Consider the following 13,263-nt stretch of genomic DNA (forward strand, 5'->3'; position numbering starts at 1 on the left):
TCACACACAGTGCCACTCTCCCACCCGTATGACCTATTCTGTCCTTCTGATACATTTTGTTACCCTGATATTACTGTGTCCTGTTGATTATCCTCATTCTATCAAGTTTCTGTGATGCCTGTTGTATCAATATCCTCATTAAATACGAGGCACTTAAGTTCACCCATCTTAGTATTTGGAATTCTAGCATTTGTATATAAGCGCTTAAAAATTGTCACTTTTTAGCTGTCTCCTATTATGTGATGTAACGGAATGCGACTTTCATTTGACTGTTTCTCATCAGATCCTACCGATATTTTGTCCTCTTCCATCCTCCCCTAAGAGATGTCTCTGTCCCAACCACATGCTCCTCTACACCTGTCGGCTTTCTCCCAGCCCTTAGTTTAAAAACCGCACTATGACATTTTTATGTGCCAGCAATCTTGTTCCATTTTGGTTTAGGTGGAGCCCATCCTTCCTGAGTAGGCTCCCCCTTTCCCAAAAGGTTCCCTGGTTCCTAATAACTCTAAACCCCTCCTCTGTACACCATCATCTCATTCATGCACTGAGACCCTGCAGTTCTGCCTGTCTAACTGGCGCTGCATGTGGAACTGGAAGCATTTCAGAGAATGCTACCATGGAGGTCCTGGACTTCAGTCTCTTGCCTAGCAGTCTAACTTTGACCTCCAGACCTTTCTCCTGTCCTTCCCTATGTCATACGTATGTCTGTCTAGATGTCTTGAGAGATACGCAACCTTCACATCTGGCAGGCAAGTTACCACATGGTTCTCCCAGTCATCACAAACCCAGCTATCTTTCTTTCTAATGACTGAGTCCCCCTTTACTATTACCTGTCTTTTCCTAATAAGCGGAGTTCCCTCCCCTGGAGAGTTATCCTCAGTGTAAGAGGATACTACCACATGATCTGGAAGGGGAGTCCCAACTATGGGATCATTTCGCTGCACTCCAGTTTGATGTTCTCCTTCCCTGAGACTTTCATTCTCCTCAGTAGTACTGAGGCTGTCATACCGGGGATGGGACCATTCTACTGTGTCCCAGAAAGTCTCATCTATGTACCTCTCTGTCTCCCTTAGCGTTCAGCAACTCTGGTCTCCAAAGCCCGTATGTAGTCTCTGACGGCCAAGAGCTCCTTGCATTGAATGCACACATACGCCACCCACTCCTAGGGCAGGTAATCATACATGTTGCATTAAGTGCAATAAACTGGATAGCCTCCACTCTATTGCTGGACTTCTGACTGCATTCTCTTTTTGCTCTTGCAGCTCTTTCTTTTATTGTTTGTTTTTTATTGGGGGGGGGGAAGGACTTATTGTCTTTAGTTTACATAATGTTAATGAAGTGTATCTACCCCCCACTTTCCCACTCAACTCCCTTGCAAAACTCCCGTTAGCTGCCTCTGATTGATGGGTGCTAAAGGACTTGGGGATCAAAGCCTCATTGAGAAGCTCTCAGCCTGCTTAGCAGGCTGCTAGGATCAGCACATGGTCCCCCAAACAAACATGACCTATTTCAGTCAAGCATCAAGCACACTTCAGACAACAAATTCACCCAAAGGTCATGTAGTCACTCCTCCTTCACCCGGAGAACTCCCTGGCAGAACTCTTCTGTTAGCTGCAGGGGATCTGTTTGGTTGGGTGTCCAAAACTTATTCTAACTTTGTTTTGTCTTTTCCCATCCTTCATTTCCTGCTCTGCTCCTGTTCTCTTTGCTTCTTCCCAACTTCACCACTTTCTCCTTATTCGTAAAATAGGGCAGACAGGCAGTAATGCCTGGAGCTAGAATGAGGGCTATCTTTTAAAACCTGCACAGTCCTATTTTTAAAATCTCTATAAATGCCCTTAATTTAACATGAGAGCAGATACACTTCTTTTTGCCTAAAGCTACATTTGTTTTAAATAGGATACTTTCCATATGGCTGGCTTGGTTTCTCTTGTGCCCTTTGTCCGCTGGAACTCTTTATAGTAATTCCAGCTGGAAAGCTATGCCACTGACTGGTGAAGAAAAAAACTCTCAGTTGCAGATTCCCTTCCTGCCACACTCAGCCAACAAGCTTCTCAAAGGTTCAATTGCATTATTTAGCCAATGTGAGCTCTTAGTTGATTCAGTGAAGAAAAGCCTGAGCAATAACATACATTTATTACAAAAGAAGGGGGAAGAGGGAGATTCAGGGCTTGAGTTTGCTAGATTTATAGTTCTGTATGAAAGGCCTGTGAATTAGCACTGGATAGTGTGCATGCTATCTGTAAATAATTGACCTTTGAAAATGGGTTATATGGTGAAAAAGTGACAGCTCAAAGGAACAAAAAAAAAGTGGTTGCTTGAGCAGGTAGCCTTTTAATGAAGGTGATCGAGAATGTTATTTGAAAAGTGGAAGGAAATCCGATAAATACTTATTTAATATAAAAATTGTTATATTTTTATAAAACACTTAGGACCAGATCCACTGCTATGCGCTGACTGATTTGCATTGTTCCAGCTACTCAAAGCCACTGTAAACCTGGTTTAATTTGCTGGTTAATCTGGATTTATGGCTGCTTTGTGTTGAAAGTCTGCAAAGAAGGCAGAATATAGAGGCGAATCTGGCCACATAAATAAAAATACTTAAAAACTTTATAAAATAATTGAACTAAAAATACTTAATGAAAACAGACTTAAAATGTAATCTGTACGTATATAGCTGAACCATTGAGCTGTCTGTCAGTTTTGCAATATTTAGGTCCAATCAAAAGGTGTTTCAGAATAAAAAGTAAAAGCAATACACAGAACTCTGCAAAGTGTACCATGGCTTGTGCCCAAGCTGTGTCTGATGCAACATGTGCTTTACGAGCACTGAAATCCAAAGCTTTTCAGATGATCTGCTAGGAGAGCTCTGTGAACAGTTCTGCGCAGTCTTTGTTGCACTGGAAAAGGAGTCCCTTACTAGTGGTGATTTAACATTGTGAAATGATTGAGATACCTTGGGGTGCTTGCTTTGGGAAGATGGTTGCTTAATAAAGATTGTCACAGTACTTACATTTTCAGAACTATTGGCATTACCTAATCATGCCTTACCAATAATAGCTGAGTTTTGGATATGTGAATAACTCCTCTGAGGCCCTGATTCAGGGAAGCATTTAAGCATTTGCTTAACTTTAAGCAATACTTAAATCCTATTGGTTCCAATGTGACTTGAACACATGCCTAACTTTAAGCATGTACTTAAATGCAGCCCTGAATAGGGATATTTTCTTGAACTGGTGACAAAATTAACATTCTCAGCCCCTCCAACAGGGGATATTTGGATCTAGAGCAACTAATTCTTTTCACTGTTGTATCAACCCCGAGCTCAGTCGAGTTGCACAGGTATAACTGAGGCCTGGTACACATTGGGGACTTAGTTAGATTTAAATTTCCTTAATTTGAATTAATTACTCACATGTCTACACTGGCACCACTGTTAATTCAAATTAAAGTGCTGTAAAATCGAATTAATAAGACCACCTCTGCAAGTGGTGTAGCACCTAATTTGAATTTATTAGTTCAAATTAGTGTCTGTGTGAACGTAATGGAGCTTAAATCAAATTAATTGCCCTCCAGAATGTATCCCATTATGCCCCGTTTTCACCGCTTTGGCCAGTCACGCTGTGCTGCTCTGTGGTCACACTAGCAGGCAAAGTCCCTTCCCCATAAACCCTGGGAAGATTTGAATTTCCTGTGTTTTCTGCCAGCATGGAGAGAGGTTTGCCACTGTTCTCAGCATAGCTACTGCAAAGCCCAAATGCGTTCCAGCATGGACTCAACCAGAGGTCTTAGACCTCATCGGGCTGTGGGGCGAGGAGTCAGTTCTGGCTCAGCTCAGAGCCAGCAAAAGGAATCTGAACATTTATGAGATGATATCCCAGGGCACGCTGGAGAAGGGACACGAGGGACGCTCAGCAGTGCAGAGTCAAGATCAAGGAGCTGCGCCAGACATATCAGAAAGCCAGGGAAGCTAACAGCTACTTCACAGTCCATGAACAATGAGCAGGAGTCTGTGGACGAGGAGGAGGAGGAACCTGTGGAAAGCAGGGAGCATGAGAGCAAGGTGTCCGTTCTCCCAGAAACTCAGGACTTATTCTTGACCCCAGAGCAGTCCACCAGCACACAGGACAGCACTAATGATCCCAGGGAAGGCACATCTGGTGAGTTTTCTTGTCCTTGTACATTGGGTGTGTGTGTGGGGCGGGGAGGAGTGGAAACGAAGGGGATCTCAGGCGTTTGTGATTGTACTGGGTGGTTACCCAGGGATCAGGTTTTTTATGTGATGAGAAAAGCTACTTTTATCATCAGTTGATATCACATTGAAAACTTAATGTATGTAATGGGCTATCCCTTGAAAACTTTTTCAGTGGATGGCTGACTTTTTCTTCAATCCACGTTAGGATTATTCTCTGCACTCAAGGTAGCCAGTACCATAGCTTCATGTGTTTTAAGCATAGCCTTCCCCAACCCCACCACGCGGTCCGCAGTTCCTCTCTGTAAGGGTTTGGAATGAAAGCAGAGATCCCCCTCCCCCCCTACTCAGTCCCTGTCTGTGTGGGTTTGGGATGCAAGCAGAGATATCCACCCCCCCCCAATGCCCCCTTTCCCCCCACTGTTCCTCTCTGTGTGGGTTTGGGATACAGGCAGATTACCCCCACCCCCCAAGCCGTCCGCTGTCCCTCTCTGTAAGGCGTTTAAATACAAGCACAGGGAGAAAGTCACTTGATACATTTTATCAAGGCATAATTATTGAAATGTATACATATGTATCTTCTTCCTCAATAAACAAGCTGTGACTACATTTAACAAGCCATCATTGTTGAAATTGATACATATGTTTCTTCTTCCTCAATATAGGAACGGTGGCTACAGTTTATCAAGGCATCATTATCTGAAAATGTTACATATGTACGTTGTTCTTTACTGTGCTAGCTGTGGCTATCTTGTTGTTTTTCTTTCGTTCTGTAGACTCCTCGCCAGTGGCCCAACCATTAAGCAGTGCTGCGGACAGATTCTCAGATTAGGAAAAGGGAAAAAACTAAACAGAGATGTCATGTTTTCGGAGCTCATGGACGTCTCGGCAGCCGCAGAACATGGGCCAAATGCAGGAACATGATCGCAGCACCACGCAGGAGATGTTGAGACTACTGCAGGACCAGGCAGACTGGTGCTGGCTTATTGTGGACAGAGTCCTAATGCCGCCCTCCTCCTCCCATTCCTCAAACAGGTCTCGGAGGAGAATGGCCAGGATGCAGCACCTGCTCTCCTCCACCCCGGTGGAGAGGAGCAGAAAGCTGCAGTGGCCACGCTGACAGCTGGCCAGCAAGCTAACACCCTACCCCTGAAGACAGTGAAGGAACCCTCCCTCCCCCCTTCACCCAAGATGTGACTGTTCAAAAATAAATTTTTGCATCTTTCCAAAATGTTTCTTTATTAAATAAAATCATGTTCATGAGGGATTTGTCGGGCACAGATCTGGAAGGGCGGTGGGGGGTCTGGATATCCTCAAAGGAAAACAACATACAGGAACTGAAATCAGGCTTGCATAAAAGGCAAGCAACATACAGGGGGGTGGGGGGATAATCAAAGGCAAACAACATACAGGAACAGAAATCAGTCCTGCATCTCATTGCGGAACCTGGTTTTCAAAGCTTCCCTAATGCAAAGCACTCTGTGGTTAGCTCTCAGCGTATTGCTGGCAGGTGGCTGCTCATAATTGGCGGCCAGTCTTTCTGCCTCCACAGCCCAACCCTGGGGGAACCTTTCCCCCTTAGCTTCACACATATTATGAAGAACACAGCAAGCAGATATCACGGAAGGGAGGTACTTCTCACTCATGTCCAGCCTAGTGAGGAGACTCCTCCATCTACTCTTTAAATGCCCAAAAACACATTCTATAACCATTCTGCAACTGCTTAACCTGTTGTTAAAACACTCCTTGTCACTGTCAAGGTGTCTGGTGTACGGCTTCATTAGCCAAGGGAGCAATGGGTAAACAGGATCCCCCAGGATCACTATGGGCATTTCCACACCCCTGATCTGAATTTTTTGGTCAGGGAAGAAAGTTCCTGCCTGCAGCTTAGAGAACAGCCCCAAGTTACAAAATATACGAGTGTCATGCATCTTCCCAGACCATCCCACATAGATGTTTGTGAAACGACCCATGTGATCCACAAGCCCCTGCAGGCCCATTGAAAAAATACCCCTTGTGGTTTATGTACTCAGGCGCTAGGTGTGCAGGCGCTAAGATGGGGATGTATGTCCCATCAATCCCTCCCCTCCTCCCCCCCCCCCACGCAGTTTGGGAAGCCCATCATGGCAAACCCCTCCACTATGTCCTGCACCTTTCCCAAAGTCACTAGCCTTTGTAGCAGAAGTCTATTTATGGCACTGCATACTTGGTACATGGCTATGCCCACTGTGGATTTACCGACTCCAAATTGATTCCCAACAGAGCGGTAACAGTCGGGGGTTGCCAGCTTCCAGAGAGTGATGGCGACTCTCTTCTCCATTGTCATAGCTTGTCTCAAGAGAGTGTTCACGCACTTCAGGGACGGTGCAAGCTCCTATCACAGTTCTAGGAAAGTTGCCTTTCGCATCCTAAAATTTTGCAGCCACTGATCATCATCCTACAGCTGCATAATGATGTGTTCCCACCAGTCTGCTTTTTTCCCTGCACTAGAACCTGCGTTCCATGAACTGCAGGTGATACGTTGCAGCCTGTAACAATCGGTAATTGTTCTGTTGGATGTCTCCTAGCAGGGTCAGCCTCGGTGGCATAGATGTAGTATCTGCATCGCCTTGCTCTATTTCTCAAGTACTCCAGGATAAGTCGTGATGTATTTGTCATGCTCACAATTATAGTGCAGAGTATACCTTGCTCCATGTCTCTGCAGCAATGGCGATCGCAGGGAGTAAAAAAATGGCGTGAAAATCCTTTTCCTGTTTGTTTTGGGGGGGAAGGGGAGGAAGCAGCGCTGCATCCTGGGATGATGATTCTCGTCCCAATAGCCTCCATGGCTAGTTGCACTGTGGGATAGCTACCCACATTGCACTGCTTTCTAATTTGAATTCAGGCTGGCCAGTGTGAACGCAAGAGACCAGTGCAAACAGCGTAATGTGTAAGTCTGCTGCGATTTCTTTAAATCGGCTGCTGAAAGTCGAATTAAGCTAATTCGAATTAGCGCTGCAATGTAGACATAGCCTGAAAGGAGAATTGTGCCTATGGCCTAGAGTGACAGCAAAATTAAGGAGAGAACTTGCTTTATCAGCAGGATCTATTTTCACCTTCCTCTGTAGCATGGGGCACAGGTCACTTGCTGTTGGATTCTCTGTACCTTGAAGTCTTTAAACCCTGATTTGAGGACTCGAGTAACTCAGTCGTAGGTTAGGGGTCTATTACAGGAGTGGGTGGGTGAGGTTCTGTGTCCTGCATTGTGCAGGAGGTCAGACTAGATGATCATATTGGTCCCTTCTGACCTTAAAGTCTCTGAGTCATACTGTCTAGTTTTCATTGATCGATATTTTTCAAATTCAGTTTTTGCATTACAGTAGCATCGAGGGGTCTCAATCAGCATCCAAATTAGAACTAGGCCCCATGGTGCTGGTGCAATCACCTCAGCTAAACTTTTACACTTTTTTTTCTTCTCCCTTTTTTTAAACTGTGCAGTTTTCTAGGTGGGAGCAAAAGGCTCAAAGCCACAGGAGCAGTATGAGCCAAAGACCAGAGTAGATAATCTAACTATTTTCTGAAACTTTGTGTGGACAATGGCACTTTCTTTAGAGCAAGGTGGTCTCTCAGAAGAAATGTGCTACCTAATGAGTGTGTCGACTCCCTGAATGGTGCTTGCAGAGTTTCAAGTGAAGGGGAATGGGAGGGAACACCGCTCCAGCTCCTCTCTCTGGTTTGGGTAAGCAGCCTCTCTCTGGCTGGTGCAGTGGGAGAAACAGTAGAGCAGCGGTTTTTAAACTTTTTGAGCCGAGCCCCCCTTTTGAGTAACAATTTTTGGCTGCGCCCTCACCTCGCAGATATTTACCAATGGCACAGCCAAGGCTTCCTCAGCAGCTACTTCTACCTTGCAGGCAGGCTGCACCGCTAGGGCAGGGCCAATATCTGCCCCTCTGCCCCCTCCCCCCTCTCAGGTTTTCGGGGGGGGAGGGGGAAGGTGCGTGTGATGGTCTCTGCGGGTGGAGCCAACGCTGGGTGCGGAGGCTGCCGGGAGCGGAAATCGGCATGGCCACAGCAGATGTCGACACTGATGCGCAGGCAAGGTGGCCCGCTGAGGTGAGTCACAGTGGAGATGGTGCTCCCGCCCTGTGGAGACTGGCCTGGGCCCCACCATGCGGGGCTGGCACGAACCATCTGGTGTTGCTGCTAGCCCCACCCCTGAATGTTCCTCCATGCACCCCCTAGAAGGGTGTGCCCCACAGTTTGAAAACCTCTGCAGTAGGGGGAGCTGTCTACTTTAACCGTTGAATACTTGTTCGCATGATGCCGTGTATGTTTAAAATGGAAACTGGCAGAAAAAAGAAGGCAGTGCCATTGGAATGAGTGTATTAGTTGCTCAAGCAATACTTGTATTGATACAATTTCTTAAGAGGGGAGTTGCCTACTTATTAGTGAATGTAAAATACAAATGACTTTTATAAAGTACCAGTGGCGGTGTTGTCTGCACGAGTGATCATATCAAGAAAGTTTGTAATTTTGAACTCTAGAAGTCTAGAGTTCAGGCACATGCAAGAAAGCATGGTTAAGACGCTGTAGGTGACCAGAACTACTAGTGATGTGTACTGGGGAGCATTAACTGCTTTCAGTGTACATAGTATAAAATACAGCACAGAAATATTCTGACATTTATTACTTGCCAGAAAATAACGTACTTATGTGCCTAAAGCTGTAGGGGAGGGAAGGGGGGGAGCGAAGGGAAGAGATGAAACAAGAGATTTGTAAGACATCCAAGACTTCTGGCAAGAATCCTCACAGTATGATATGTTTTCACTTTGGATGTCTTACACCATTTTCTCTGAAGTGCCTGGGAAAAAATGTATTGAGTGTTGTACGCCACTCTTGGAAAACATGTTTTTATTGGGGTTGGATTTATAACAAAATTAAAAAGAGCTATAAACAGATTTTGATGTTGTTTTATGGCTAAATGTGCAGACAGACAACTACTACTAACATATGACAAATGTGTAATAGTAACTGTGGTGGTTTTGTGTATTTGCTTGATTTGTTTTTTGAAGAGAAGGAAGTGCCAAACAAACCTTTGAGAGTGCGTATCCGATCTTCAGACAAATTATCTGCCCGGTGGAAGCTACCCCAGTCCTCAGGCTTCAGGAGTCCACGTAGATCTCAAGGCTACCCCTGGGGTTATGGGGAAAGCAGCCGAAAGATGACTTATGTTCCTCTGCAAAAACATGAGCAAGGCCTTGAGGCTAAGAAACTAGGTGAGCTAAATTTCCATGCTATGGGTCTAGCTTCAGCCAGTGAGCCTGGTTTCTGTTTCTTTTGTTTCATATATAATACGGCATTGTGATGTTCTTCTGTTCAGACATACCTTATAGTGATAGACTCAAGAGGTCAATCTATTTAGCTTAACAAAGGGAAGGTTAACGGATGATTTGATCACAGTCTAGATGTACCTACCTGGTGATAATGGGCTCTTCAATCTATCAGTCAAAGGTATAATGAGATCCAGTGGCTGGAAGTTGAAACTACACAAATTCAGACTGGAAATGTGTATATTTTTAACAGTGAGGGTAAGTGACTATTGGAACAACTTACCAAGGGCAGTGGTGGTATCTCTGTCACTGGCCATTTTTAAATCAAGATTGAATGTTCTTTTTTTTTTTTTTTTTTTTTTTTTTAATGATCTGCTGTAGTTCAAAAGGAATTATTTTTGTGAAGTTTTATGGTTGATGTTCTGCAGGAGGTCAGGCTAGGTGATCACAGTGGCCCATTCTGGCCTGAGAATCCAGGAATCTGGAGAAAAGAGGATCGACCTGTCTACTTGTTTTTCACTGTTGCTCAAGGCCATACGTTAATAGTTTAAATTAAAATGGCAAACATGCTTACGCACACTGTTATAGCCTGTCATCTCACATCGTGCACGTATAAGCAGAAGGTAAAAGATGATGGCCAGGACAAAGAGCAGCAGAACCCAACCCTGCATTAAAGAGAGCACTGTATGCATGTGGCCACCAAGTTGTTCCTGCCTAACACCGCAAGTAAGGGCAAAGAAGGGAATGCATAGTTTTGTGTCTCCTTTGAATTCTGGGGGTCAAACTTACAGTCATGCTTTCTCATTCTTTGCTCACCCCTCTGTGCTCATCAGAGGCACAGAGTGGGCACTCAATGGGGATGAGATGGATTTCCACCCATCGCAGGTGACCATGCTAAGTGCTTAATGTTGCTGTGCCCACATGTGGCCTCCGCTTGTGCCAGCCCTGGAGCACAACCACCCTTGTGCTCCCTGCTGCACTTTGCACTTGGACCTGAGGGATCCAGACGGTTTGAATCAGTGGAGCAGGAGGAGGCTGTTAATCTCAGAGCTATTGTGTTTTATATAAAAGCCAATGAATTATTAAGAAATGCTTATTGACTTTCAACGCAGGGCAAGCGAGCCACATCCTAGCACAGAACTTTTTTAAGCCTCAGGGGATGTGTTTTAGGTCGTGCTTCAGCAAGGTTCTTAAGAATGTGTCTTGTGAGTAACCACACCGAAGTCAGGCTTAAAGTTAGGCGTGGGCTCACGTACCTTGCTGCATCGGGACATTAGTTAGCAGGTGATATTGATCATGGCATTACTATACTGAGCCAATGAGGGAGCAGAGCAGGGCTGGCTGCATGCAAGTGTCCTGAGTCATCCTGCTGGCACAAGCTGTATAGTTCTGAGGGGAGGAGGAGGTACACACTGCACCAAACTTTCCTCCTTACTTCACCAGAAGACTCCAAGATGCTAACACTAAACTAAACTGGCTCTGTATGAGCAGAACTAGTTACAGGGCTGTCTGACTCTAGCTAGCATTCTAGCCATGTGCACGCACACTGACTCCCTGATGCTTCCTCCAAACTCTTCCCTCCTACAACTTGCGCTCCCTCCCTCCAAGTTCCGTGCACGTTGCTTTCAGCACCCTGCCAGATATGTTAGTCACTCCCGCAGCCGCACGCTGGCTTGGAGCTCTGCGGAGCTGCTGCTGGGATGAGGTGTATGCGTGGGAGAAGCTCCCTGTGCTCTCTATCCCCATCACACACCGATATAACTTAGAGTACATATCATCCTACACTGTTCAGGAGCCTAATCCAATACCCATTCAAGTCATTGGGATTCTTTTCATTAACTCAGTGAGCATTGGATCAGGCAGTAAATAATGGTGAAAAATACTATGCAGTGTTTTAAACTGCAGCATTTGGTCTTTCACTGCCTTTATTCTACAATTCAGCTGTGTGTGTGTGTGTGTGTGTGTGTGTGTGTGTGTGTGTGTGTGTGTGTGTGTGTGTGTGTGTGTGTGTGTGTGTGTGTGTGTGTGTGTGTGTGTGTGTGTGTGTGTGTGTGTGTGTGTGTGAGAGAGAGCAAATATTTAGAATTTTTTCAGGAGAAAGTAAGAAAACAAAACCTTCAGATTATGGGATTTATAGATCGTGTACCTGCCTCTAAAATGCCATGCATAGCTATGGTACCTATGTACATGAAAACTTCTAGTGGTAAATGCCAACAATTTCCAAGTTTCTTTTTAAGGAAACTGATTTTTTTCCCTCCTGTAGAGATAGAATTTTCCTAAATAAAAAAATGTAATGACTTCTGCTTGACGATATTGAAACTTTGTTTACCATTGCTGTGGAAAAGATTATAGAAAAGTCTGTGCTTTTTCTCATGTGTAGCATCTGAATCGGTTTATATGGTTTCACTGCAGTCAAGGAATTCCCAAGGGCAGAGTCAACCAGTCTATAGGGCAGCTTTAACCAAGAGAAAGATCTCAGGTATGTTGTTTTCATATTTGCAGTCAAGTCATGAAGCAATGTGTATGAAAAGTGAAATATATGCTGCTTTGTGACAATAGATTGGGACGAGCCATCTCTTACTACGTTTGTACAGTACCTCGCACACTGGGGGTACTTGCTGTGACTGATGTCTCTGGTTGCTCCTGTAATTCAAATCGGTAGAATAGATTTGTGTGTAAAGGACTCAATCCTGCTCTCACTGCAGTCAGTGGCAAAGCTGCTACTGATTATAACAGCAACAGGAGCTGGCCATTGAGACTCAATGCCTACATTTTCAGGCTTGAATGTAAATATCTGTGTTGGTTTCCTGATTTTCAGAGGGGCTAGGCATCCACAGCAAATTTTTGCTCCCCCCTCCCTGGAAATGAGAGAGTGCACATCTGTGTACTGTCGCTGAAGTTAGAAGTCACACGAGTTCATATTAAGCCCTCAACATGGCTCAACATTTTTCTCACCACATCATATTACAGTTAGAACATGCTGGGGGGTTGAAGAACATTTTAGATGTGTTAACTGGGTAATTAAATTAACCATTCCTGAGCTGGGTGCTATATTGTATTAGTATCATGGCTCAGAGCTCTCCTCAGAGAGTCACATCATCAATCAGTCCTGCTAATTTTTTCCCTACAGGTATTTCCATTTTCAAATCACACCTTGTAGAAAAATTACATGGTTTTCATTTGTCCTTCTGTGTCTTGTTTTCAAGATGGTGCTTCCATTAAACAGAGATGGCTGAAAATCCACTTTCTAAGGGAAAGAAAACGTCTTACTTCTTTTGAATAGTGGTGGTTAGGCTCGGAAAAGCTTTGTTGTCCTGGGTGACCAAAAATCTGCTTTTGACAAGTGAAATATAATTACTTATTGCCCACCAGCCAAGCTGCTCTTTTATGCTCAATGTAACACACCAGCTTAGAGTTTCATCCAAAGCCCGTTGAAAGGCAATGGAAGTTTCTCCATGGACTTCAATGTGTTTTGAATCAGGCCCGTAGTGAATGTTCCTCCCTAGGGGCTAGCCTCAGCCACTGTAATACCTTTCTACTTACTCACAGCTCAAGGAGTTTGCCCTCTGCGCAGAAGCAGGCACTTGTACTTTTGGTGTTGAAGGGCCTGGGTCCGGTCCCCATGGACAAGTGGCGTTTGTGTATAGACGTGGCTGTGGTTTCTTACTGACTGACTGGTCCATCATGCTGAGACTGAAGAGTGGTTCTCTGTTTCAGTTTTGTTGTAAATGAAACTGAACAACACAAGAAAACCAGATGTAT

General features: G+C 44.8%; 1 protein-coding gene across 1 annotated transcript in view; it reads left to right on the forward strand.

Moving 5' to 3' along the window:
* The window catches only part of FNDC1 (fibronectin type III domain containing 1), a 114,429-nt gene that overhangs the window by 34,981 nt on the left and 66,185 nt on the right, over positions 1-13,263 (forward strand). Inside the window, exons 2-3 of the mRNA XM_067542238.1 lie at positions 9,244-9,447; positions 11,882-11,980. Of these exons, the coding sequence (XP_067398339.1) occupies positions 9,244-9,447; positions 11,882-11,980 (303 nt within the window). The remainder of the gene's footprint in view (positions 1-9,243; positions 9,448-11,881; positions 11,981-13,263) is intronic.

This window comes from Emydura macquarii, unplaced genomic scaffold, assembly GCF_026122565.2.
Source record: "Emydura macquarii macquarii isolate MOO-44397 ecotype Brisbane River unplaced genomic scaffold, CSIRO-AGI_Emac_v2 contig_705, whole genome shotgun sequence".
NCBI lineage: Eukaryota > Metazoa > Chordata > Testudines > Chelidae > Emydura > Emydura macquarii.